Here is a 24,876-nt window from a genome sequence, read left to right on the forward strand (position 1 = left end):
GGTGTTTGCAAATGGCTGCCTGCACTTCAGTGGCTTTTAGCAGATAATAGCTATTTTTGCTACTACCAGGTTAGCCGTTCCCCCCGCGCTCTCCGGATCCCTTGCTGCGACGCCCCCCCCCGCTCCCCGCCCCATTCTCCTCCAGACCCTTTACACACCCCTCCACCCCATAGCGCAGGACGCGCTGCCAGCCCCACACCCCCCCCCCCACGCAGCGCCGCTGGTGGAACGGCCCATGACGTCATGAGACTGCGGCCCAATCAGAAGCGGCGTTTGGGAAAATTTAAACTTAAAGGCGGGGTGGCCCGTGGGCTCTGAAGAGCCGGTCGCGGGGTCTTGGCCAGTGGTCTGGGATCTAGCCTGACAGGATGGCGGAGGAAGGTGCGGTCGCCGTCTGCGTGCGGGTTCGGCCCCTCAACAGCAGGTAGGTGTGCCAGACCGAGAGCAGCGCCCCGCTGCGGGCCCCGGCCCGGCCCGAGCCGGACGGCGAGTCCCCGGCGTTTCCCGGAGCTGCGCCTTCCGGTCACCGCTGCTTAGTAACTCGGCCGCTTACCTGCTTAGTACCTGGGTTTCCTTCTCTACAAAGTGATGAGGAAGGATCGGAGATCTAGAAGATACGTTCCAGCTACGGGATTCTTTTAAATCAAACATAACAGCCTCGCTGACGTTCACGACCTTAACCTTGAGCTGCGCTGCTTTTACCCGGTCTGCGCCCGTCCCCCCACCCACCCCCTAGGGAAGTCGCCTCGGGAAGATCCTTACCGGCCCTCAGCGGTTAAGTCAGTCATTTTACACTTAACTGCCTCTCCCTGTTTGTTGTGTGCTTCTGGAGAGCAAGGACTGGCCCGTCTTTTTGCATTGTATTCAGTAGGCACTCGAGACTTTTTCAGACGATGACTGAATTCAACATTCAGAAGGTTGAATGACTGATATTTATCAATGTGGATTTTTTTAGTACAGTGTACTGTACTCAGCAGACATTGCCATCGTTGCCCTGTGGGCGGGGGATGAGGGGACAGAAAATAAAATGAAAAATACAGAATGTTAAACGTTGATACGGGAGTAATAAATGCTATAGAAAAAAGGCACAGAGGGGAGGAAGCAATCTGTTTGCTTCTCTAGCCCCTGGCCTTGGCCCCAGAACACTAACATGTTTTGTGTTTGAGAAATACCTGTTAAATTTTACTGGGTGATTAATAAGTGAGAATATCGAGATGGGTAATTTCCTATTTGTAACAAGCACATTACCTAATGCAATAGAAGACAGCTACATAAAGAAACCATTACAATACATCTTAACAAGTGCTATAATAGGCAGGTGGAGAGTGTTTTCTAGAGGAATCATAGCCCTTCAGTGAGATGACAGGTTGGAGGAGAGGCAGGGCTGGTGGTAAAAAACTCCTGACACTTTGAATGAATGAAAAACTAGTTAAGTTACTTAATGGAAAGGTTAGTCAGGGTATTCCAAGCACGGAGAGGTTGGATCTGTTATCTTGTGGGAATCTTCAGGTGGTTGATTTGTGTGGAGTTAGGGTGTATATAAGGATTTAGAGGAAGATAAGGTTGAAGAGAGAAATAAACATGATCCAGGTCTCATGGGCCATAGTAAGGATGTCAGATGACCTTAAGTGAGAGGGACTTAATCAGAGTTGCATTGTGAATGTACCCTTTCAGCTGCCAGTCCTGGGTAGGAGAGGGAGTCGAGAGCTTCACAAGGAAATTCTCACGAGAGGGCAGAAAGTTCCTGAAACCCCATTTAAAAGTGTTGACCTCTCACAGATGGATTTTTCATGTTTCTCTTATATATTGATATAATTCATTACCATCTTTTAAAATATCCTTCAGAAGATGAAATATTTTAAATTATCTCTCATCTAACATGGCTTCTTTAGTTATACTAAAATGCAGTGTTTTATTCCTTTAGAGAAGAAGCTCTTGGAGAAGATACCCAAATTTGTTGGAAAACTGGCAATAATGCTATTTATCAGGTGGATGGGAGTAAATCCTTCAGTTTTGGTAAGCTTCTAATAGCATCAAAAGTTAACCTGTTATTCTTTTTCTATTAAGAGTACAAAAGGCTTATCAGTAATACTGAACTTGCCATTAAAGATGAGCTTAACCCTTCTGTAAACTGCTTCAGTGGAAACTTGAAAAAATTGTTCATCCATCATGTATGATAAGTAAGATAATAAATTGCTTAAAATACAGTTATAGTAAAAGTGTCTTATGACTAAACTATCATTTTTCCTCTTATTCATTAATGTATTAGTGGCCTAAAACTCCGTAAGTCTAAAATATGTTACATACTGTCGAGTCATCTTTAAGGTCTTTCAGTTTAGTATATTCTTTCCACAATTATTTTCTACAAATCTCTTGAAAGCATAAATAATGAAGCTATTCCTTCTTTGTCTGCTAGAATACAGCAAGGACCCACCCCTGCCTTTGTTGGAGCTTTTTATGTACTAGATAGAAAGGCTATCCACAAGTAATTATACTTATGATGACATAAGCTTTGTGGGAGTTTATAACAGGGGACCTAAGTCGTCTAGGTGTCTGAAATGGCACCCTTAAATTAGGACCTGCCTGAGTGACAGCTAGCTAGGATGAAGAGATTTGGAGGCCCTAAAGGTTGACGAGGCTGATAGATGTATTGATTTAACATGTATATAGCGCTGCCAATGTGCCAGACACTGTTCAAAAGCACTTCATGAACTCATTTAATTCTTTAAAAGCCTGTGCAGTAGATACTATGTGATACATACCTTCCCTTTTTAAAGCGGAGCTGGAACAGAGGCCTCGAGTCACAGCCAGCAAGTGCAAGAGTTAAGCTCCAGATCTGTGTTCCAGCCACACTAGATGCTGCCATTTAGGGCACCACAAAAAAAAACAGGAAGGTCCTCTCAGAAACCTTAGGAGTACGAGTGATTAGGTTGTCACATTAGTATTAAGCTAGAAAACCAACATACAGGGTTCTGGAGCAAAGATGTATAGTAGAGAAACTATAATACCCACCTGTTTGAGGGTATTAACATAATTTTTTAACAGGTAAAACAATATGTGGCAGAGATTATAAAACCAAGACTAAGGGATGCACAAGCTTTCAGACTTGAGTACCACAGGTTCTCAGTAGCCATATATGCCCAGAGAGGATTTTCTTTCATCCGCCTATCTGAAGCAGATGGCATTGAGATTGGGATCATCCTGCCACCTCTCCTTGCTCAGAAGTCACGACGCCTAAGCAGCCTTCAGATGGCACTTTGGTCTTCCGTATAGTTCAGCTGACAGGGCAGATGTGTGGTCATGGTACAAGCAGTGTGATCACTGAACTTTTTATCACGGGTCGACACATTTCCCTTCTGATTTACAAATCCATCTATTGTGAGCTTTTTAGTGTGAGGCTACCACTGAAAGAAGAGTCCATTTATAATATGCTAACAAAAGCAGAGAACCGCATCCTAGACTAGTGAACTCGTCGGTGCAAATGCTACCCTAAACCCAGCCTTTAGCAACCAGCCAACTGGTTATTCCCTGTAAATTCAGCTTTTCTCAGCACTTTTCTTCCAAATGTCTGCATTTCTTGATTTAGTTTGAGCTAGGCCTTCTTGCTAGATAGGTTATAAACAGTTCTCATTTCCTAAGTAATAACCATATGTTCCCAATAATCCTATGAGGAGGATAATATGTCTGTTTTACAAATTAGGAAACTGAGGCACAGAGACACCAACCACCTTGCCCAAAGTCACACAGCTTAACCCTCCATCGGGTGCTACTGGTCTCACAGATTCACTGCACACAAAATTTCAAATATCTAACATTTAACTTAGGTATCATGACTCATCGCTTCCGTATCTTCCTCTTCTACTGTAACCTATCACCAGTCGTGTTTGTGACTTAGTACAGTGAAGACGTATTCCATAGCAGCATCTTTGTGTGCAATGAATCTGTGAGATTAGTTGCGCCCGACGGAGGGTTAAAAGTGACAGAACCAGGATTTGCAGACAGTCTGATTCCAGCCCTCCATATTCAGTGAGCCTCCATGCCCTACTGCCTCTTGAAAGCACGGAGTATAGTTGACTTGTATTTTTTCTGTGTGAGGACCGAATATATACCTTATAGAGACGTATATTTTCAGAGGACCAAGAAGTTGAGGAAAATATTGTGTCTTAAACATTTTATCATGTCACATACTGGCAATTTTATTCTTTGAGCAACTACTAATTCAGAATGCAGATGCCGTTTATTTATTTGGTTTAACTTCTCGTTTTTTTGTTTGTTTGTTTTGTTTTAGATCGTGTCTTTAATAGTAATGAAACTACTAAAAATGTTTATGAAGAAATAGCAGTACCAATCATAGATTCTGCCATACAAGGCTACAATGGTTCGTATTCACTGCAGAAACATTTTAATCTTGGCTGTCTGTTCAGCACGTATTGATAGTTTTACACACTGTAGATTCATTTTTAATATTTGCATGTGTGTGTGTTTTGTTTTTGCAGGTACTATATTTGCCTATGGGCAGACTGCTTCAGGAAAAACTTATACTATGATGGGTTCAGAAGATTATTTGGGAGTAATACCGAGAGCAATTCATGACATTTTCCAAAAAATTAAGAAGGTAAACAACTTAACTACATTTCTAGCCCATACAGGTAAAAGTGGTAATAAGAGGATAGCAACCTCAGTGTTCTCTTGTAATGATGAATGGAAGTAGATTTCCAGTTCTCTCTTTTTTTTAATATTTTTTTATTTTTTTTTAATTGGAGAATTGGGGGAATGGGAACAGTGCTGGGGAATTGGGGGGAGGGGAACAGAAGTTGCTGTCCTTTTGTTCTTCAGTCTAGTTGTGGAGGATGTTGCTTCACTGGCCCAAGTTGGCACCATCATTGCGCTCTTCCCGGGTGAGGCAGATCAGTCGCCGGCTTCTGGACGGCCACTCACTGCAGCTGCTGGCCGCTCACGCTGGCTGCTGGCTACACACGGTAGCCCATGGCAGCCCACTGCAGCAGGGGCTGCAGCCTACACCATCGCTGGCGACTCACGGCAGCCCAGCTCTAGGTTGAGCTGTTGTTCAGCATCTTAGCTGTGGAGGGCAGTGTCACTGACCCTCATATGTGGGATCCGAACCGGGGCCCTCTGGCATCCCAAGCCAGTTCTTAACCATAGCGCCTCTCGGTCGGCCCTCTAGTTCTCTCTTGATTATCAGTGGGGAAAGAAGACAGCCATGGCATAGACTCACTTTTTTTCCCCAAGCTTACTTCATAGAGCTTACAGTTCTTTTCATCCTTTCCCTTGAATCCTGAAGCGGTAATACTCCCACCACAAAGTGGGCATTAAGGAACAGGAAAGTGTTATCAGAATGGTTAGCTCCTCGATACCTTGGTTGAAACACCAGTGATTACCACGGAGCAACGAAAAATAGATGGAAGCGGGAGGCTTGATAAGGTAGCCTCATTACCTGTGAGTTGGTATTTAAATTAGTGTTTTTCAGTATTATTGTAAGGATTTTTAATATTCTTTGAAGATCTGTTGGTAGGGTCTTTTTTGAGCTTATAGAGTTGGACTGGGCACTCTCTTCTAATTCTGTCATAAGGTACTTTCATTATTTCTGAACCAATGCTTTTGCTTTTATATTTTTGCGTTTATTATTGTCAGTCCAGAATGATAGGGGGATTTTTTTGTTGTTTGTTTTACAAATATAATTTCTCAAACAATTTGTTAATATTTAATATGAGCACGTAAGCATTCAGTAGTTTTTCATAACTGGATGATCGCTGATGTGTTTACATTTTTTTTTTTCTTCTAGTTTCCTGACAGGGAATTTCTCTTACGTGTGTCTTACATGGAGATATACAACGAAACCATCACAGACTTACTCTGTAACACTCAGAAAATGAAGCCTTTAATAATTCGGGAAGACTTCAATGTGAGTAGCAGAGTTAACAAAGAAGACTTGCCGATTGGGTTATTGTTCTTGAACATTTACCTTTCATTTCTGTATTATTTAAAGTGTTTCCTGTAACCATGGTTTGGTTTTTGTTTTGTTTTCTTTCTTAAGCATTTGTAGAGGTTATCTTTTAAGCAACATGTATCGTTTTTAAATATTGACAACTGTAATATTTTGGTGTAAGTGCCTAAAAATAGCAAGATGGAAGTTTCCAGGTTAGAATTTGGTGTGCTTTGATATAGGAAATAAATTGTAGGTTTGCTTGTTATTTTCATACTGTAGCTCCTGTTTTGCACTTGTAACTTCTATAATTGAATTCTGTGATAGTTGTCAGCTGCTTTTTGAGTAGACTTTTAAGTGACTTCTATTTCTCTACTCTTCCCATAATTAAAACTTGTTTCAGAGGAATGTGTATGTGTCTGATCTCACAGAAGAAGTTGTTTATACACCAGAAATGGCTTTGAAGTGGATCACAAAGGGAGAAAGTAAGACTTTATTCTGTATTCCTTCAAAACACTTGTAAAAACTTCAATTGAATGTAGTTAGGCTTCAAATCACACTTTTTTCACTTTTAAGCTAAAATAAAGGTTAATGGTTTTTAATTTTTACTTACACAGCTGAAATGTGACTCATTTTTTTTACAGAAAATAGACATTATGGAATTACAAAAATGAATCAAAGAAGCAGTCGTTCTCATACCATTTTTAGGATGGTAGGTAATTTCTCTCTATATTTGGTCTTTCCAATTAAGAATGCATTAATTTTTCTACAAGTTGCCTTTTCCATCTAGATTTTGGAAAGTAGAGAGAAAGGTGAACCTCCGAATTGTGAAGGATCTGTCAAGGTGTCCCATTTGGTGAGTGTTGATGCACCGTGATGATGGACCACACGGGCCAAAGCAAAATTTAATTCAGCTGCTGGGTGTTTGGTTTCATAAGAACTGTTAACTGAACTAAATAGTTAAATTGGTAGTGTAACTAGTGTCATCTGTAGCATGAAATTACTAGCTAAAATGCCTTCATGCCTCTTTCCTGTTCCTTACCATTATTGCTTTATTCTCTGTCTTCAGGACCTAAATTCTTTAGCTTGATGTGGGATATGATTTAAGATTACTGTATTTGATATGAAAACTTCAGGGGAAAATATAAAATCTATAATATGTTTGTTCACTTTCAGTTTTTGAAAAATCAGAATCGTAATTAAATACCTCATTCTAGTTCACCTCAGTTATTTTAATGTACAAGTAATGAAATTTGTTTTAGTAGACTAGTCTTGCCTTGATTTAACAACAACAAAAACCCCACAAAACCTAACTTCTGTTTTGATTTCCAAACCTTGCCTGTGATATTTCACTACAATTTCAACTTTTCTCTTAATAATTTAGCTCTAATACTCAACATATTCAGTGATCCATTTGGTGACTTTTTTTGTATAATTTGATCTTTTATCATCTAAGGATCATAGATACTATCTGGTCCAACCATCCAGCCTTCCTATTTACTCTTAGTATCTTCTTGGGAAGAAGTCTTTCCCAAAGAGTCATTTGCTGGCTCTTTGGAGGTGGCCTTTGAGTATCTTTTGACCTTTCTGTGATGATAATAACCAGGTTCTCTTAGCTGGGCGTCTTCTCTGTTCCCCTTCGTGGCTTCTTGTCTCCTACCCTCCTAATAAAAACACAAGATGTTCTGTGACCTTTCTTAAATCCTGTGCTTGCCCTCAGACATTCTGTTATTATTTCTGTTAATGATGGCCAAATATTTATTTTATCTAGAGTCTCAGTTCTAATCCATGTCCTCCCAAAGATTATTATAATTGTATGTCCCACTGTTATCTCAAACTTCAATGTGTCTAAAACCAAATTAATTTCTTCCTGTCATTGTGAATATTCCTTTTTTCCAGTAGTACCAGCATCGTCCTGGTCACTTAGGCTGGAAACCCAAGTCATTTTGACTTTCTCTGCCTTCCCTTTTGTCCAGTTATCACTGTTTCTTACTGATTCCATCTTTCAGCATTCTCGTGGATGTCGTATTCATTTAGGTTCTCATCTCTTGAATTACTATTATCATTCTCCCAGACCTGGCCCCCATGACTCTGGACTTCCTTTCTTCTATCTGTTATGCAGATTTCCAATGTTATTAAGCACTTCTTTTGTTGTATCACTTCCTTAGACAAGATTCAGTCACTGTTGACCAGTCTAACTTTACCTCCTACTCCACATGAGCTCCTCCTCTCTTACAGATTGCTTGGGCCTCTTAGTGTCTGAACACTAATGCTTATTCCCATCTTTATACCGTAATTTATGCTGCCTTCATCACCACTTAGCCCTGTCATTGTGTATCTAGGTCATCTGTAGTAGATACTCTACAAGAAAGATTAGACTGCTTTGAGTATAAATCTGACTTTCTTTTAATGCATTAAGAATATTTAGTGAGCTTTTACCATGTGGTGAGCACAGTACTAGGCTCTGAGATTTAAAGAATAAAGAAGACATTCCTCCACTATTACTCTCTCCACTGCTACCTCCCTAGCCCAAGCCACCATCCTCTCACACCCAGATTCCTGCACCAGCCTCCTAATTGGGCTCCCTGCTGCCACTTTTGCCCCACCAATCCGTTCTCCACTTAGGGGCCACAGTGGATCCTTCAGAAAGTTAAATCAAGACATGTCACTCTTGCCTAAAGCCCGCTCATGGCTTCCCATTACAGCTAGAAAATTCAGACTTCTTACCCCAGCTTACCCTGTCTTAGCTTAGCTCTACTTCACCAACTCTGCCACGCTGCCCATTCTATTTTTTGAACAACCAAGCTCCTTACTGCTTTGTGACTATGTGTACTGGCTGTTCTTTTCTGGAGTATGATTTCCTTGTCTTTACATGGCTGGCTCTCTTCTCTGTCATTTCAGATCTTAGCTTAATGGGAGGTCTTTCCCGGCCACCCAATCCAAAGAACCTTCTCTTCCCACTTCCAGCACTCTTTAAATATGTGTATTACATTTACCATGATATGTTTCTTATCTGTTTGTCTTTTTCTCTGTTCTCACCAGCTTCCTCCTCTCCTCATCTTACCCCACGTAGAATATAAATTATATGCGAGCAGCTTGTATTGTCCAATTCCCTGCTGTATCCCTAGCACCTAACATACAGACTGCAGCATGACAGGTGGTCGCTTTTTTTCAGCATTTGTGAAATGAAAGCGAGGTCCAGGCTTTTAAAGAATCTACAGTGTATTCAGAGACAAACTAGCTCAGCATTCTAAGAATCAGTTATATCTTTAAACACATTTGAAAGAGCAATTCATTCATGATGTGGGGGACGAAGGATAAAGTTGGTAAAGCTACACTGATGATGTAACATTTGCCTTTGGTCCTGAATAAAGAGCAGGAGCATAGTATGAACATTTGACCTAGCTGAAAGGGAGTGGTAATTGATAGCGCTTGGAAATGTAGAAGCACGTGAGGTGTTTAGGGCGTACGGAGTAGTTCAGCTAGAGGTAAGGGTAAGTAATGGATAGGTATAAGGCTGGAGCAACCCAAGTGCCAGATTGTAAAGAATCATATTCACCACCGTAAGGTTTTGAGCTTTGTGTAGGAAATAGAGAACCGATTCTGGCAGCATTATGGAGGATACATTATAAAGAAGGAACAAGGTATGGAGATCAGTTTGACTCAGAAAAGGGAAGGCCTAAATGGTGGGGTGAGAGACGGGGTGCAGATGTGGTATTCAGATAAACCATGCATTTAAAAATGTTCTTTCGGTTGTTTGGATTTTATTATTTCAAGTTACACTTCCTAAAGGTTTATTTTCACCTGTCTTACAGAATTTGGTTGATCTTGCAGGCAGTGAAAGAGCTGCTCAAACAGGCGCTGAAGGTAATGAAAACTCATGCATTATGTTGGTCTGAATGTTTTTCTGATCTTTTACAGAATAAAAAGTGTTGCCCTGCATTTTAGAAACTACTAAAGTAATGGCAGTAATAATTTATGATAGAAGACATTAATGTAAAAAGCCACTTCATGTATCTAGCTAATTATCTACTGCAGCTACTAAAATATCAATGAAAAATCTAAAACTATGCAGTTGATAGGATCGTATAGCTGGAAAGCTTATGAAAGTTCCATGAAAATCATCTAAATTTTCATAATTAGGAAATTCAGAAAGGTAACAGGGTACAAAATTAATATATAGACATTAATAACTCATAATACAAACAACCAGTTAGAATATGTAGTCTATAAAAAGACTCCATTTAATACCTAGGAAGAAACTCAATAAAAATTTCACAAGACTAAAATAAAGAAAGCTTTAAAACAGACCTGAAGGACAACCAAATACTGAAACAAATGGAAAAGCATACTTAGATGGACAGGTTCAAATTCATAAAGATGTCACGCCTCTCTGTGTTAATTTCCTGCAGTGACATAGACACTCTGGTGAATGTGGTCTGTATCCACCAAACCTGTGGCTCCTCACACTTGTGAACAAGAAGTAAATGCTTGTTGTTTTAGGCTGGCTTGTTAAGCACTCTTACAGCAATAGTTGAATAATGCACCTGTGAAATAACAGCTGTTCAAAATTATCTGTTGTGGTATTTTTTTATCACGCGGGAGAAAACCTACATGCCCCTCAACCGGGTGCTAAGTAAATAAATTCTGATGAATTCATACAACAGAATTCTATGCTATAAAAAAGAATGAAAAAGATCAGTGTTTACTGATATATTGCCAAGTGAAAAAAAGCAGTGCATAGTAGTGTTTTTAATTTGCTACCATTTGTGTAAAAAAGAAGGGGGAGAAATGAATATATATATGGACTTGCATTTCTAAAAATCGCTAGAAGAATAAACTAATAAAAGTGTTTTTCTGGCACAGGGTCAGGAATTAGTTGAATAAAGCTTAAAAGTGGGAGAGAACTTTTTCAGTGTATTTTTTTTTCTTTGATATTTGAGCCATGTGAGCATATTAACAATTTAAAAGTTAGAACTTTTTTATTGTAAATCTATAGGAACTAATTTGGTTGCAAGTCTATAGTTGCTTATATTTGGAGATTTGGAAAAAATAGATTTGAACTGAGGAGTTAGAGAGACTTAGGAAATGGGCTTTTACTCCCTCTGATTCTTTTCTTAGTCATCTTTTTCCTTTTGCTGTTTCACTCAGGTAATAACTTTTCTGATTCATTTAATAGGTGGATCTTAAAGTTGGGATCAGATCTAATCCAAAGCATAGACATTAGCATCTGACCCTTTAATCTCTAATCTGTCTTCTAATTTACTGGTAAACAAGTTCATAATCTAGTACAGAGATCAATTTTAGTTTTCATATTTGTTTAATAAATGCAGGTGTGCGACTCAAGGAAGGCTGTAATATAAACCGAAGCTTGTTTATTTTGGGACAAGTGATCAAGAGACTTAGTGATGGACAAGTTGGGTGAGTTTATCCTATTGTATGTTTACCTATTAATGCTTACGTTTTTCATTAGGTTGAAAATTGTAATAGTTCAATGACAAATAAATGTACTGATTTCTTCCATATATATAAAGCTTTTGTGATTCTTTGAGCATGCATGGCTTCTTACACATATGACTAGGACCAACTAAATTTACTTCCTTATTTTAAGTATTTTTTAGTTAGTAGTTTTAATCTGCCTCCTGTAACCTGTAAGGAATTCATTTTTAAAACTGTAGCTAATGTAAGATTCTGCATTAAAAATTAACCATTTTTGTTATATAAAAATTCTTACTCTTTTTCTTCCCAAACTCATTTGTCATTAAGAGGTTTCATAAATTACCGAGATAGCAAATTAACACGAATTCTCCAGAATTCCTTGGGAGGAAATGCCAAAACGCGTATTATCTGCACAATTACTCCAGTATCTTTTGATGAAACCCTTAGTACTCTCCAGGTGAGTTTGATTTTTTTTCTCAACTGATTATGGGGGGAAATCATCTAGAAGAAGAAAAACGTACCTGCTAACATAAGCTGTAGGTGTTTCTTTTCAGTTGACATAACATACCTGTTAAAATAAAATTAATGTGTTGTCTACTAAATAGCACTTTTTAATTGTCCCAAACTTTAATCATTCATATCCCACCTCCACAATTTTTGCTACATCCAACCCTTTTACCGAAATTGACTTGATATTTTTCTTTAAATAACTCACTCTTTTTTACTTATTATAAAAGAAAACTTTATATCAGCCCCATAAATGAAAAACTAGTATCACTTACAAGTAGGTGTGACCCAAGAAATTATTTATGTGTGTGTGTGTGTGTGTGTGTGTGTGTGTATGTGTGTGTGTAACAAAATAATTCTTAAATTCCTGCTAGTTAATTGTTGCCTGCCTTTACTCTGAGCCTAAGGCCTGCATTTTTTGGTTTTTTCTTTTTTTAAAAAAAAAAAGGAAAACTAAATGTCAGTAGAATAGTTTTATCAATGAAGGATTCTGTGTTATTTAATGGTCACCTTCATGTACCCACTTAAAGTTAGTTCTGATACTCATACTCTTAGGAAACATTGCTTTAAATAGCTATTGAGCACTGGATCAAGGTACTGTCAGAGAAACAAAGATAGAAAATAGAGCCTCTGGCTGCACAGAATTTGTAGTCTGATAGGGAAGATAAAACCTGTCTTCCAACATGATTGCCTTAGATTAATAGTTAAGTGGCTAATACGTAGGATAGAGTTCAAAGGAGAGATGCTTTTGACTGGAAGCAAAGCTTCAGGTAGAGGAAGCATTTGCACTGGACTTCGAGAGGTAGATGGGATTTCTGTAAGCCAATGTTTACAGGTTCTGTGTTGGCATCTGTCTTCAGGATATTTCTGTGAGTGTCCTGAAGACTAACAGGCAGGGTAAGTTACCAATATTGTTACAGGAACATAGAATGCTCTTTGCGTTCAAACGTATTAAGCCGCCAGGGAAGAGCATTGGTTTTTATTTACAAAACTTAATTACAAGAAACATATATTATTGACAAAAATAATTGTTTCAATGTTAAGCATTTAACATTTGTATATTTTTTACAGTTTGCCAGCACTGCGAAATATATGAAGAATACTCCTTATGTCAATGAGGTATCGAGTGATGAAGCTCTCCTGAAACGATACAGAAAAGAAATAATAGATCTTAAGAAACAATTAGAGGAGGTATGGATGAGCCATGTGTTTTTCAGTACAGGATAGGGACAGATATAGAACTGAAATCTGCCTAAATGCTCAGAGACTCTTAAGTCATCATTACCTAAATTCTGCATCCTAATTTTAAAACGGTTTTCAGCTAAGAAGAAATCAACTCATAAAAGTTTTAGTTTAATTTACTATAAACTGAAAGATTTCGTTTCTTGAAATTATTTTAGATTTTGGTTTTCATTTCTAAAGGGCAAAATTTGAGATTTTCAAGTGGGCCAAGTAAAAATACCTTTTTTGACGTGTCACAAATACTTAGGGGATGAGGTTAAAAAGAGACCATGTATGGTTACTTAATACTTTTTATAGTTCATGTTATCTTGAATTCCTTTTCTATACCTACAATGGCCATCTAATAAAATAGCATAATCACTTGTCATTGTACTTTATTTGTTTTAACCATCAGGATCCCCTATTTTGTAAAAACCTTATATTTTAATGATCTTTTTAAAAATGAGCTGAAATATATGATAATCTTGTAAGAACATCTCATCCTTCGCTGTAGGTATTCAGCTCTCTGCTTTTCTGACCTCTCTGCCTGTTATATATTTTTAGACAATAGAATTGCTTTAACAGCATTATTATAATCTTATACATGGCATGCAGAACATGGACATGGAAAGAAATATATATTTTACTTTATTATGACTTGAGAAATTATTATGGTAACTATATGTTAGTGTTCTGCAGGTAGGGTATTTTATTTCAATAACATTAAAATTTTATGGTTCACAAAAATTTATATTCTATTCTTTTAAGCTATTTTCAGGGATTTAAAACCTAGCTATATTTATTGTTAATATAACCTAATATTATATTCTATAGGTTTCTTTAGAGACTCGGGCCCAGGCCATGGAAAAAGACCAACTGGCTCAACTTTTGGAAGAAAAAGATTTGCTTCAAAAAGTGCAGATTGAGAAAATTCAAAACTTAACTCGGATGCTGGTGACCTCTTCTTCCCTCACATCACAACAGGAATTAAAGGTACAATTTAAAAGTTGACAGCGTCAGCTTGGTATATAGAGAATAGAATTGGTGTTCTTATATGTTTATTATATAGATATGCATTTCTTATCTTTTGATATAGTATATTCAAGAAACCCAGAACTTTTTGTATATTTACATAAACATCAACATCCCCTAAGAGGTTCATTGAAAATACACATCCATGATTCCAACATGTAAAGATCTGAATTCAAGAAGTCTAGAATGTAGTCAAGGAATTGACTTGAAATGTGCTTCTTAAGAAATTCTGATGAAATTAATTAGATGATTGGGAACCACAGGTGTCTAGAATATGTGGAAGTATTTTCTATTTAAAGAAACAAATATTACTCTAAGGAAAATTGGTCTAGAATATAAATCAACATAATGATCAAAATTCTGTCTTCCAGCTTGTGTGCATTTTTACTAGAGTAGGATTTATCCAGCAGATATTTTGGGGGTATGATGTCATCATAGTTAAGAGAATGGCCTCTGGAGCTGGACTGCCTGGATATGAACCCCAGTTCTGTCAGTTCCTCACTCTTGACCTTGGGAAATTTCCTAAATATACACTTAGCTGCAGTTTCCTAATCTGTGATATAGCATGATCCCCACCTCATAGGATTGATGTGAGAATTAAGTAATAATAGAATGTGCTTAATATTCCACATAGCAAATCCTCAATAAATATATGCTGTTAAGGTTATTAATAGACATTACGTTAAAATCGCCATACCAGGTATATAAAAACACTCTAGAACTACTTGTTGACTGAGTGATGAGTAGGAAATAGCCCAATGGAAGGTATAAGGAAGAGTGGTTCAGGAAGACATCTACATGGACAGAAGTTGTGGAAAAAAACATATTTCTTGGACTTAATTAAAATGTTCTGGTGACAGGGGGCACTGTAAACCACATTGAAGGATTTGAACATTATATTACGCTAAGGACAGGGAAAAGCCCTGTAGTTAACATGATCAGAACTGTCTTTTAGAAGGGTGTAGCTGCTGTGCACATCAGATTGATTGGGCCTCTACCAGGACTGTGGCTCTGGAAATGGAAAAAATTGGGTAAATTTAAGAAATATTTGGGAGGTGGACTCAACAGGGCTTTGTGATTGTTTAGATGTGGGGGACAGGGAAAGAGAGAAGGAGGTTTCCAGAATGACTTGCAAGCATTGCTGGGCTTACTGGAAAGCTGGTAGCAATATTTGTTGAGTTAAGGATACTGAATTAAGAGCAGTGGAACTGCTCAGTGTTGATTTGGGACATCTCCAGTTGAAGGCGTCAGACAGTTGAAAATGTAAATGTGTGAAAATCAGGTGAAAGATATGAGATAGAGATATCCATTTGGGCATTAACTACTGCAGATCCAAATAAGTCTTGGGAATGGATGAGCTTGCTTTGGGAGCATGTTGAGAGTGAAATGAACAGAGGGCCAAAGACAAAACCCCAAGAAACAGCAACGTTGTAGGTAAAGGCAGAAAAGAAGAGTCCCTGAAGGAGCCCATGGTTGGCTCTAGAATTAAGGAAACCAGGTGAGTGTGGTAACAAGCGGAAGAGACTTTCAGAGAGATAGTGGTGTCACATTGCGCTGAGAAGTTACATAAGATATATAGACAATTTTTGGGGGGGATTTAGAAACAAGAAGTTCATTTGCAAAATCAATTTGAGTTATGTGTTGGGAGTGAAAGCCGCCTTGCACTGGGTTGAAATGGCCCAAAGGGATGGGATTTTAAGTACATCAGAAGGGTCTGGCCTTGAGGGAGAAACACCTCTTCATTTTAACAAGGACAGAGGAAAGGATAGGCATCAGTGTAAGTAGTAATGCTTTCATAAGATTAGCTTATATTTTCTTTGTGAAATAGGTTTCATTTTTCTGCTGCGATGATGGGAGATGGTAGACAAGTTCATAGATATGCAAGAGTTTGGAATAGTTCAGCCTTTGTAAAGAATGGAAGAGAAAGCCTGTTTTGGGGAGAGGAGTCTGGCCAGGCAGCATTAAGGACCCAAGTGGTGTAGGCAGCCAGTCCTTGGGCTGTGTGGCTCTGACAGCACACAGGAGGCTAATAAAGGCTCAGGAGGTGGTGAAATTCAGCCGAGTGTACACTGCATTGGAATAGGTGTGGGGAACAGAGAATGGGTCAAATGATTTGAGGCTGTTGACCCAAAAACTTGATTGAAATGATCATCTATAGAATCTAAGATGATGGGATGAGTGGGATGAGAACCAAGAGGGAGCTGGCAAGAAGAAAGTAGTGGATCAAGGGGATAGAGGTCCCTAGTAAGCCAAATAACTAAAATGGGATCAACTGAATCAATGAGGTGGAAGGATACCAGCTCTGGTTAGAGCAGGAGGTTTAGGTTTATAAGTTTCAGATTAATGACAAGGTCTAGGAGTGGGTTTGGGAACAAATGGAGTTGAGCTGAAGGCCACTGGATTCAAGGATTTACATGACTAGGCTTTTGCAGAGCAAGCAGGCTGTGGAAAGGGCTGGTCATTTCAAGCAAAAGGTATTATATGTTAGAGGCATGAAAGCAGTTATACAAATACATATCCGCATTATCTAGATAATCTTGAGCGGGATGCAGTGGAATGGCTAGTAGATAAGCTCTGAAGTTACAGGCATGGGCTCAGCCACGGTTAGGGAGTATAATTGCATACCTCCAAACTTTCTGGACCCCCAGTTTTTCTATAAAATGGATGTGGTAATAGAGGATGGTTAAGAGGATCTAATAAGATAATACTTGTACTAGTAGAGGGACAAGGGAAAAATGGTAGCTATGAAATATGGAAAAACACGAACAGGAAATGGGCAGAGGAAGAGAAACCAGCAAAGCCGAGTAAGTGGGGAGGACAGCTAGCTGAGTGGGATAAGAACCAGGACACAGGGGAGTCCCTGAAGGGATGAAGAAGAAGTGAATAGACGATGAGGAAGAAGACAATGTAGAAACCAAAAGAAAGTGGTCATTAGAAGTAAGGAGTCAAGAGTTTATTCTTTAAAAAAATCAAAAGGATAAAGGCTTGAGCATTTGTAAAGCTGAGAGGACGGAGCCTAGTGAAAACGACAGGTGAACAGAGACCTGAGGGAGCAAGATCCCAAGGGAAAAAGGAACGCATGAGATTAGGAGCACTGGTGGAGGCGTGAGCGTCACCAAATTGGAAGACGGTTGGCATTGTGCAGGGCCCTGTGAACGATGTACCTGCTGAAGGAAAACCACGAGAGCTCCCTGTCCTTCCTTCCCGTTACAGCTGAGCACCCGAAAGTGCTTTTGGTCGCTGTGGTGGTGGCGACAGCAGCTGGGCCTCCTTTTTAACACCAGAATACTTTAAGGATTGTGAGTTAACCGATTTCTTTCATTTAAGGCCTAGAAAAGCTTGTAAGTAAAGATTCTAATAAAAAATGAAATTTAGATCGTTTCATCAGATTTATTATGGGGTTAAACACTGATTTAAAAAGTTCAATTACATTTTTTTTTAATCTCAGTATGTCCTTACACTGATAAGATAGTAAACTAGGCTTAATAAGAATTCTACCAAGCCAATCATTTTTGAAAAAGAAAACTAGTGCCCTTGTTTTTATTATGTTTGAGCCCAGATCTGGGTGAGGTAATTTTGATTTTTTTCCTCTTTAGACTAAAATAAAACGAAGAGTGACTTGGTGCCCTGGCAAAATTAACAAAATGAAGGAGTCAAGCTATGTAAATGAATTTAATATGCCAGCGAATATAACAATAAAAAAACATAAGTCTGCTCTAACTCCAGTAGGAGAAATTGATGAATGTGAGTGCTTTTTCAACTCCTGTTAATGATCAAAACATCTCTACAAAAGGAGACTACTTATAACTCCGTTAATGTGATAAACACATTTAAATAAAACATATATATTTTAGATGGGATTACAATGGAGGTAATGATAAAAAAAAAATTTAAGAAAATGAACATTCATGAAGTTCTCTATTTGCAGATCTTTTAAGAATAATGCATTGTCATTAAAACACATAAGACATAATTTTATTGTTTATTTTTGTTCTAATCATTATCCAGTTAAATTATTACAGTATCCATATAACTTCTGCTTTAAACTTTGCTAATCTTGAATGGGTAGCATTTATAGGAAACTATTTCAAAATTATGTCTCTAATAACATTTTAAGGATTTTTTAGGGGCATTTTAAAACTTATTTACATTGAGCAAATCTCAAATTCAGAATTTGTCCTTTTTACCTATATTGTATTAAGGATCCTATATTTTATCACTAATTCTAGCCACTGATCTTAATTTACACAGTAATATAAATGATCACATCTGTTGTTAATGTACTCTTGGCAGTTGTGTTGTGAGCACATATTAGCTAATTTGAGATTATTACCAGAGTTATGGGAACTTAATAATATGTTTATGAATAAATTTCTTTCCTTCCTAATTATAGCTGTCTGTTCAGAGGCTGATGTTTTCAGTAATACTCTTGATACAGTAACTGAGATAGAGTGGAATCCAGCAACAAAGCTACTAAGTCAGGTAACTTGCAAAACATTATCCTTTTACTCTTTTAAAAATGTATTTGTTTTTGGTGTTTACTGTTGTTGTAGCACATTACTAGCCCTTACTTAATTTCAGTAACAGTTTTGGTTCTAACTAAGGCTTCCACCACTTGTTACACTCCCGGTTGAGAACTGTGCCACACAGATGGCCAATAGACACGTGAAAAGATGCTCAATATCACTAATCATCAGAGAACTATAAATAAAAACACAACTTTAGAAATAAGGGATTCTGTAGTGAACACCTTAGTAAATTTAGATTCCATGTTTACTTTCTAGGCTGCTAATGTTCAAAGTAATATGTATAGTTTTATATATGTAATTGTTAAAGAAAGATTTATTTTAATTTTGGAATAAAATTTGCAACGATTTGGGGGAATTATTATTAACTACTATAATTAGTTATAATTAGTTAAGTGTTATAGGTGAAGTGCTTTTGTGTCCCTAAAATAATACTCTAGAATAGCAGTTCTCAACCCGTGGGTCGCAACCCCTTTGGGGGTCGAACGACCCTTTCATAGGGGTCGCCGGGTACTCCTATGTGGGCGTATCTGCATGTGGGCCTGGAGACGGATAGAGGAGCGGTGTCTCGGTTCCTAAGACCATCGAAAATATGTGTTTTCTGATGGTCTTAGGCGACCCCTGTGAAAGGTTGAGAACCGCTGCTCTAGAAGTTTGTTGTTTTTTGGAAAATCCCCACTTTTTGTTTGCGGTTTTGGTGGGGTTTTTTGGTTTTGTTTTGTTTGTTTTTGTTAGCTTAGTTTATCTCTTTCTCATAACAGTGTAGAAAACAAACAGGTTTCTATAAGGTATGATAAAATCTAGCAGCCATTAGAGTTTTAGAGATCAATAAATAATACCTCTGTTTTACTTCCTAAATTCAGAGCCATCTGAGAAATAAAACAGGAGTCAGGCAAGTGAAGTAAATGATTATCTTCATTAGGGAGCTTAAGGACCTGTGGTAAAATGGACTTCCCATTGTGTACCCTACCTCCTGTTCCTGACTGAGCTTTTCTAGTCAGGCACAGGCGGATCATTTGTTTATATGATTTTTTTTAATTCTACCCCTTTCACAACAGTCTACTTGTATTCTAAGTTAGTTAGTTTACCAAAATGCAAACAATTTATTTTACTCAGGATCAAACTAGACTGTTAGGATGATGTTGAAAAACAGAGTGGTCTAAACTACCAAATGATTCAAGGTTAAATTAATCATTTGACTAATCCGAATTTTGGTTAAGGAAAAAAAGAGTCTATAATTTGAATTCTAACTTGAAAAATCTGGTTTTGTTTATAATAGGAATACTTAGAAAGTGAGTTGAATTCACTTCGTGCTAACTATGATAATCTGGTATTAGACTATGAAAAACTAAGAAGAGAAAATGAAGAAATGGAATTGAAATTAAAAGAAAAGAATGATTTGGATGAATTTGAGGCGCTAGAAAGAAAAGCAGAAAAAGATCAAGAGGTAAAGATGGAAATGTGAAACTAAACTAGAACAACCCTTTTGTAAGAAGTTCCATTCTCCTACAGGTATTTATTCGTAAGGTTGAAATTGAGGATCCAACCATTTTCCATATGCATATACAGTTTAGAGAATTTAAGAAATAATTTATTTATATTTATATTATCTTTAAAATAGTTAAATCATATTTGTTTCACTTGTGCTTATGCACAAGAAGAAGAATTAAAAACATCTTTGGGCAGGTTTAGTGAATCTGCCTATTGATGGATTTGTATTGAAGAAATTTTAACATTAGCTGAATGTTTTATGTATGGATACTGCATATTAATAGATTTTGTTTTCTTTAGAAGGTATACCCCTAATAGAACATTATTAGAATAGCTGAGGAAACTAATTTTGCACCTTTTTCCATATAAGGGAATTAGTGTGAAAATTAGTATAACTAATACTAAATAATTTTAATGAAATTTTTAGAAATGAAACCGATCACTTAAATTTTTTCAAGTATATAATATTAGGCTACACGTTAAGAAAACCTAATCCAGAGACCATTAGACTCTGGGGACTCAGAAATTGTCGAAAAGATTCAAGAAATTTCTTAGTGCAAAGAGTCCATAACCTAGAGTTCATAGACTCTATGAATTTTTTTGCCAAATTTTTGAATGTGTATTTATTTTTATGGAACAAGAATCTATAGCTGGTATCAGACTTATGAAATGATCCATGAATTCTCCCCAAAAATAAGAACCAGTGTTTTGGTGTGAAGTATGAGTTCATTTGCAGATACTTCTCAGATTTCTATTGTATATGGATAGCTCAAAGGGATACAGTCCTTTTTCCTCAGAATGATTGTTTAGTTTCTCACCCTCTTTTCCTTTTTAAAAGGAAAAAAGAATTCTGTACCAAGACTATTAATTCTGTTCTACCTACAGATTAAAGTTACTCCTACATTTCACAGGTATTATATCCTGAGAAGCAAAAGTCTGTAAGTTTTCCAGAGTTTCATTTAACTTGGCCTAAAATTTGCATATTAACAAAATGCAAAGTATCATGAAAAGAATATTGGACCTCAGTCAATAAAACTGGGTTTAATTGAGAGGGGTAGCATAGTGTCATGGTTAATAGCATGGTCTCTGGAGCCGAACTACCTGGATTTAATCCCCAGTTTTGCTGCTGGCTGGCTCATCACAGCTTCGAGCCTGGTATGTATTATCGGCAAGGTCTTGAACAAATCATTGAGTCTCTCAAGGCTTACTTCCTTTATATCTCTACTCCTGAGGTTAGATCAGGTGCTTGCCAAGGTCCTCTCTAACTCCAAAATTTCATCTAATTTTTTGTATATTTCTTGTTATAAGTAATACGACATAAAATTAACTGTGGGCATATGTGTGACAGTAATTTCTCTAATTTTTTCTTACATCATTTATGCGTTTAAGTAATAATAAAAACTGAAGCTCACTGACTTTAGTCACACACAAAAAAGATTACAAAATAACAGAGTATATGACTTGAATATCACATCCCGATTTTTTTTTTCATTTTTTAACCACAGTCAAGGGGGAAATAATACTATTCTCTTCAGTTTTACTTTGACAAAAATTGAAATTCTCGGTTCTGTAAGGTAACCTAAAAGATTAAGTAATAACTTACTCTAATCAAAGACAGTTTTACAATATCCATTCAATGTTAAACTAAAAGCATAAGTCTATGTGCATACAGTAAAATACGTTCCAAAACATGCACTTTGGGGAAAAGTTGAACCAAAAAGGAATGAAAGTCAAATTATGGCCTCAGGACATGTGCCCTAGTTTGCCTAAGGATTTCATCAAAAATCACCACAGTTGTAGATAATTTTCAAGTGGGAACATAGTAATATAGGATCTTTAAACAGTAATTTTGGAGGGAAGAATAAACAGGTTGAGTATCATGCTCAGAGAACGAGAGAAATTTCAACCTTCTACCTACTTTAACTTGATGTATTTAATTTTATAATTTCACAACTTGCAGAATTTTGTTGTAAATATTTCACCTGCTTCAAATTATAGTTGAAACCTGCAATATTTTCTTACGTAGTTATGGATTAACTTTTGATTATATTGTATACTTTCTGTTTGTGCTCAGCATCTTAAACAATACATCATTGGAAGGTTACACTACTCAGATTTTTACAAAAGTTACTTAATCTTTTTCTGTTTCCAATACGTAAAGCGAAGTGCTATTTCAAATGGAATATTTTTCTTTCTAAATTGGAGAATTTTTCTTTCTAAACATTTTCAAAAATTAAGATTATTTGTTTCTTCCTTATTGGTAAATGTGATTTTCTTGCACAGAAGTTAGAAACAGGCAATTAGTTTTCTTCCACAAAAGTTAGAAATAGGGAAGAAAAGGTAAAAGAGCTAATTTAAATCATAACCAATTTAATTTATAAAGAAAAAGTAAAAGATAGAGCTAATTTAAATTATAACCAATTTAAATGATAACCAATGAACATGTCTAAAACTTTGCTAAACAATTGGGTAGCCACTAATCACATGTGGCAACTGAGCACTTGATATGGAGATGGTCTGAATTGACTCAAGTATGAAGAAAAAAATCAAATATTTTACTGATTTTTAATATTGATTAGGTGAAGAAATAATATTTTAGATAAGTTAGATAAACTCTTAAAATTCTACCTTTGTCATTACTTTTTTTAATGTGGCTACTAGAAAATTTTGAATACAGATTTTGCTCACATTCTATTTCTGTTGAATGACACTGACCTAAAATAAGCACTAGTCTGAAATCAAAAACTAGTTAGGACTGAATTAAACATCCAGAAAATATTATTTAAATAAGATGCTATTTTTGTAAGTCCCTTACATTCTACTGGAATTTGCTTTTACTCTTTTAGGGCTCATCTGATTATGAAGATTAATTCTAAGGAAAAATATATTTATCTTTGCTAGATTGTAGTTTACTTGTTTTGACCACAAAACTTGCTGGTACTCAAATGCTTAATGCAACAGATATTTTGATAGAAAGAAAACTTTATTAGAAATACTTGTGTCTTTAAGTATTCCTTATACTTTTAGACAGTTTAACAATATGAAACAGTAGCATCATCTTTCCAATATTTCCTATAAAATAAACCAACAAGGTAATGATTGATAATCCCATACATATCTCTGTAGCTTTGGTGAGCAATATTGTAAAGACACAATGAAACTACCCTAATCCAAACCTAAACTGCAAATCACAACTCATTAAAAAGTATGCCACTATAAAGCCACATGGATAATTTATGGGAAGAAAAGTTTATAGGATCAATACACATCTGCACTTATCCAAAAGAAAAATCTATTAAAAGTATGGTTTTTTTAAGTTTGATTACTACTTTATCTCTTCCAAGTGGTGCATGCTAATTTGCTTTTTATGTTATTGTAGCTTTATTAACAGATAACAGATAACTGTTTTCTGGGTCATGCTGAGGTTTTTTTCTTATTTGCATGTTTTGGGGGATTGGGGTTTTTTTTGTTTGGTTGATTAGGTTTGGTTTTGGGGTTTTCTTATACTTTTAAATAATGAGGTGCTCTGTTACATTAGCTTGAATAATTGATCTCTCAGTCCCTTTTTACTGTGTTGGGTGATTCAATCATTTTTTTTTTTTTTTTGCTTTATTAACTATTGGTTTGCTCTGTTGCCTGTTCACATGCTCTTACAGATGCAACTAATTCATGAAATTTCGAACTTAAAGAATTTAGTTAAGCATGCAGAAGTGTATAATCAAGATCTTGAGGTGAGCATTCATGTTAGTATTTCTACTGATAAGGAACTAGAACTGTAAAATATAAATGAAGGGCCGGCCAAGTGGCTCAGTTGGTTAAGAGCTCTCACTCAAGAGTGCGAGCTCTGAGCAACAGGGTCACCGGTTCGACTCCTGGCCCGAGCTGAGCTGCCGCTGAGCTGCCAACAGGTGGCAGGATGGCTCAGCTAAAAAAATAAAATATAAATCATATGTAATTGAGCATGATTGCAGAAAATAAAAGGAATTTGATTTTTATAAATGTCAACTTTTTGAATTTTACTTTCTACCAATTTAAACTGTTAAATATAAGTTCTCTTTACTCCCTTAGAATTGAAATCCAAGTAAATTATGTTTTACTCTCCTTTGATTCCTTAGAATGAACTAAGTTCAAAAGTAGACCTGCTTAGAGAAAAAGAAGAACAGATTAAGGAGCTACAGAAATATATAGACTCTCAGAAGTCAGAAAGTATGAAAATGGACTTGTCATACTCATTGGTAAAAATCAGGTTTATTTTCTTATGAATCAAATTGTTATTTATAGTAAACCATCATCATCATAGCAAATGCAGTATATATATTGTCCTAATTTTTTTACATATAGTGTTTTATTTTATCTTATCAATAACTCTTATGAGAGAGGGACTATATTAGGAATATTGCCATTTTACCAATAAAGAATCATTCATAGAGAGTTGAGGATATCACCTTTTGAGTGAATATAAATAAGTTAGGGATGAGTTTCCATTAAAAATTAGTAATTCAGAAAATTTTTAATTTTTTTCAATTGTTTTTTACAAATGCAGACACAAGTGGGTAGTCAATATCAGGTGAGCACTTATGTTGTTATTCTTTTTTATTATTGTTATTTTCAGGTGTACAGGCAATGCAATAGTTATCCTTTTCACCCTTCACACAGAAACAACCCCCCTCCCCCATCTACTGCCCTCCCATCCCCGATATCATACTTATCTATTAC

General features: G+C 36.6%; 1 protein-coding gene across 1 annotated transcript in view; it reads left to right on the forward strand.

The window, feature by feature from the left end:
- Positions 1–328: 328 nt before the first annotated feature.
- CENPE (centromere protein E) overlaps positions 329–24,876 on the forward strand; it is a 64,759-nt gene continuing 40,211 nt past the window's right edge. The window contains exons 1-18 of the mRNA XM_019625872.1: positions 329–424; positions 1,925–2,016; positions 4,289–4,378; positions 4,497–4,615; positions 5,804–5,923; positions 6,348–6,429; positions 6,589–6,656; positions 6,735–6,800; positions 9,760–9,811; positions 11,278–11,365; positions 11,711–11,840; positions 12,962–13,081; positions 13,946–14,104; positions 17,740–17,887; positions 18,537–18,625; positions 19,949–20,116; positions 23,817–23,891; positions 24,276–24,395. Of these exons, the coding sequence (XP_019481417.1) occupies positions 369–424; positions 1,925–2,016; positions 4,289–4,378; positions 4,497–4,615; positions 5,804–5,923; positions 6,348–6,429; positions 6,589–6,656; positions 6,735–6,800; positions 9,760–9,811; positions 11,278–11,365; positions 11,711–11,840; positions 12,962–13,081; positions 13,946–14,104; positions 17,740–17,887; positions 18,537–18,625; positions 19,949–20,116; positions 23,817–23,891; positions 24,276–24,395 (1,842 nt within the window). The 5' untranslated portion in view covers positions 329–368. The remainder of the gene's footprint in view (positions 425–1,924; positions 2,017–4,288; positions 4,379–4,496; positions 4,616–5,803; positions 5,924–6,347; positions 6,430–6,588; positions 6,657–6,734; positions 6,801–9,759; positions 9,812–11,277; positions 11,366–11,710; positions 11,841–12,961; positions 13,082–13,945; positions 14,105–17,739; positions 17,888–18,536; positions 18,626–19,948; positions 20,117–23,816; positions 23,892–24,275; positions 24,396–24,876) is intronic.

This window comes from Hipposideros armiger, unplaced genomic scaffold, assembly GCF_001890085.2.
Source record: "Hipposideros armiger isolate ML-2016 unplaced genomic scaffold, ASM189008v1 scaffold_641, whole genome shotgun sequence".
Lineage (NCBI taxonomy): Eukaryota > Metazoa > Chordata > Mammalia > Chiroptera > Hipposideridae > Hipposideros > Hipposideros armiger.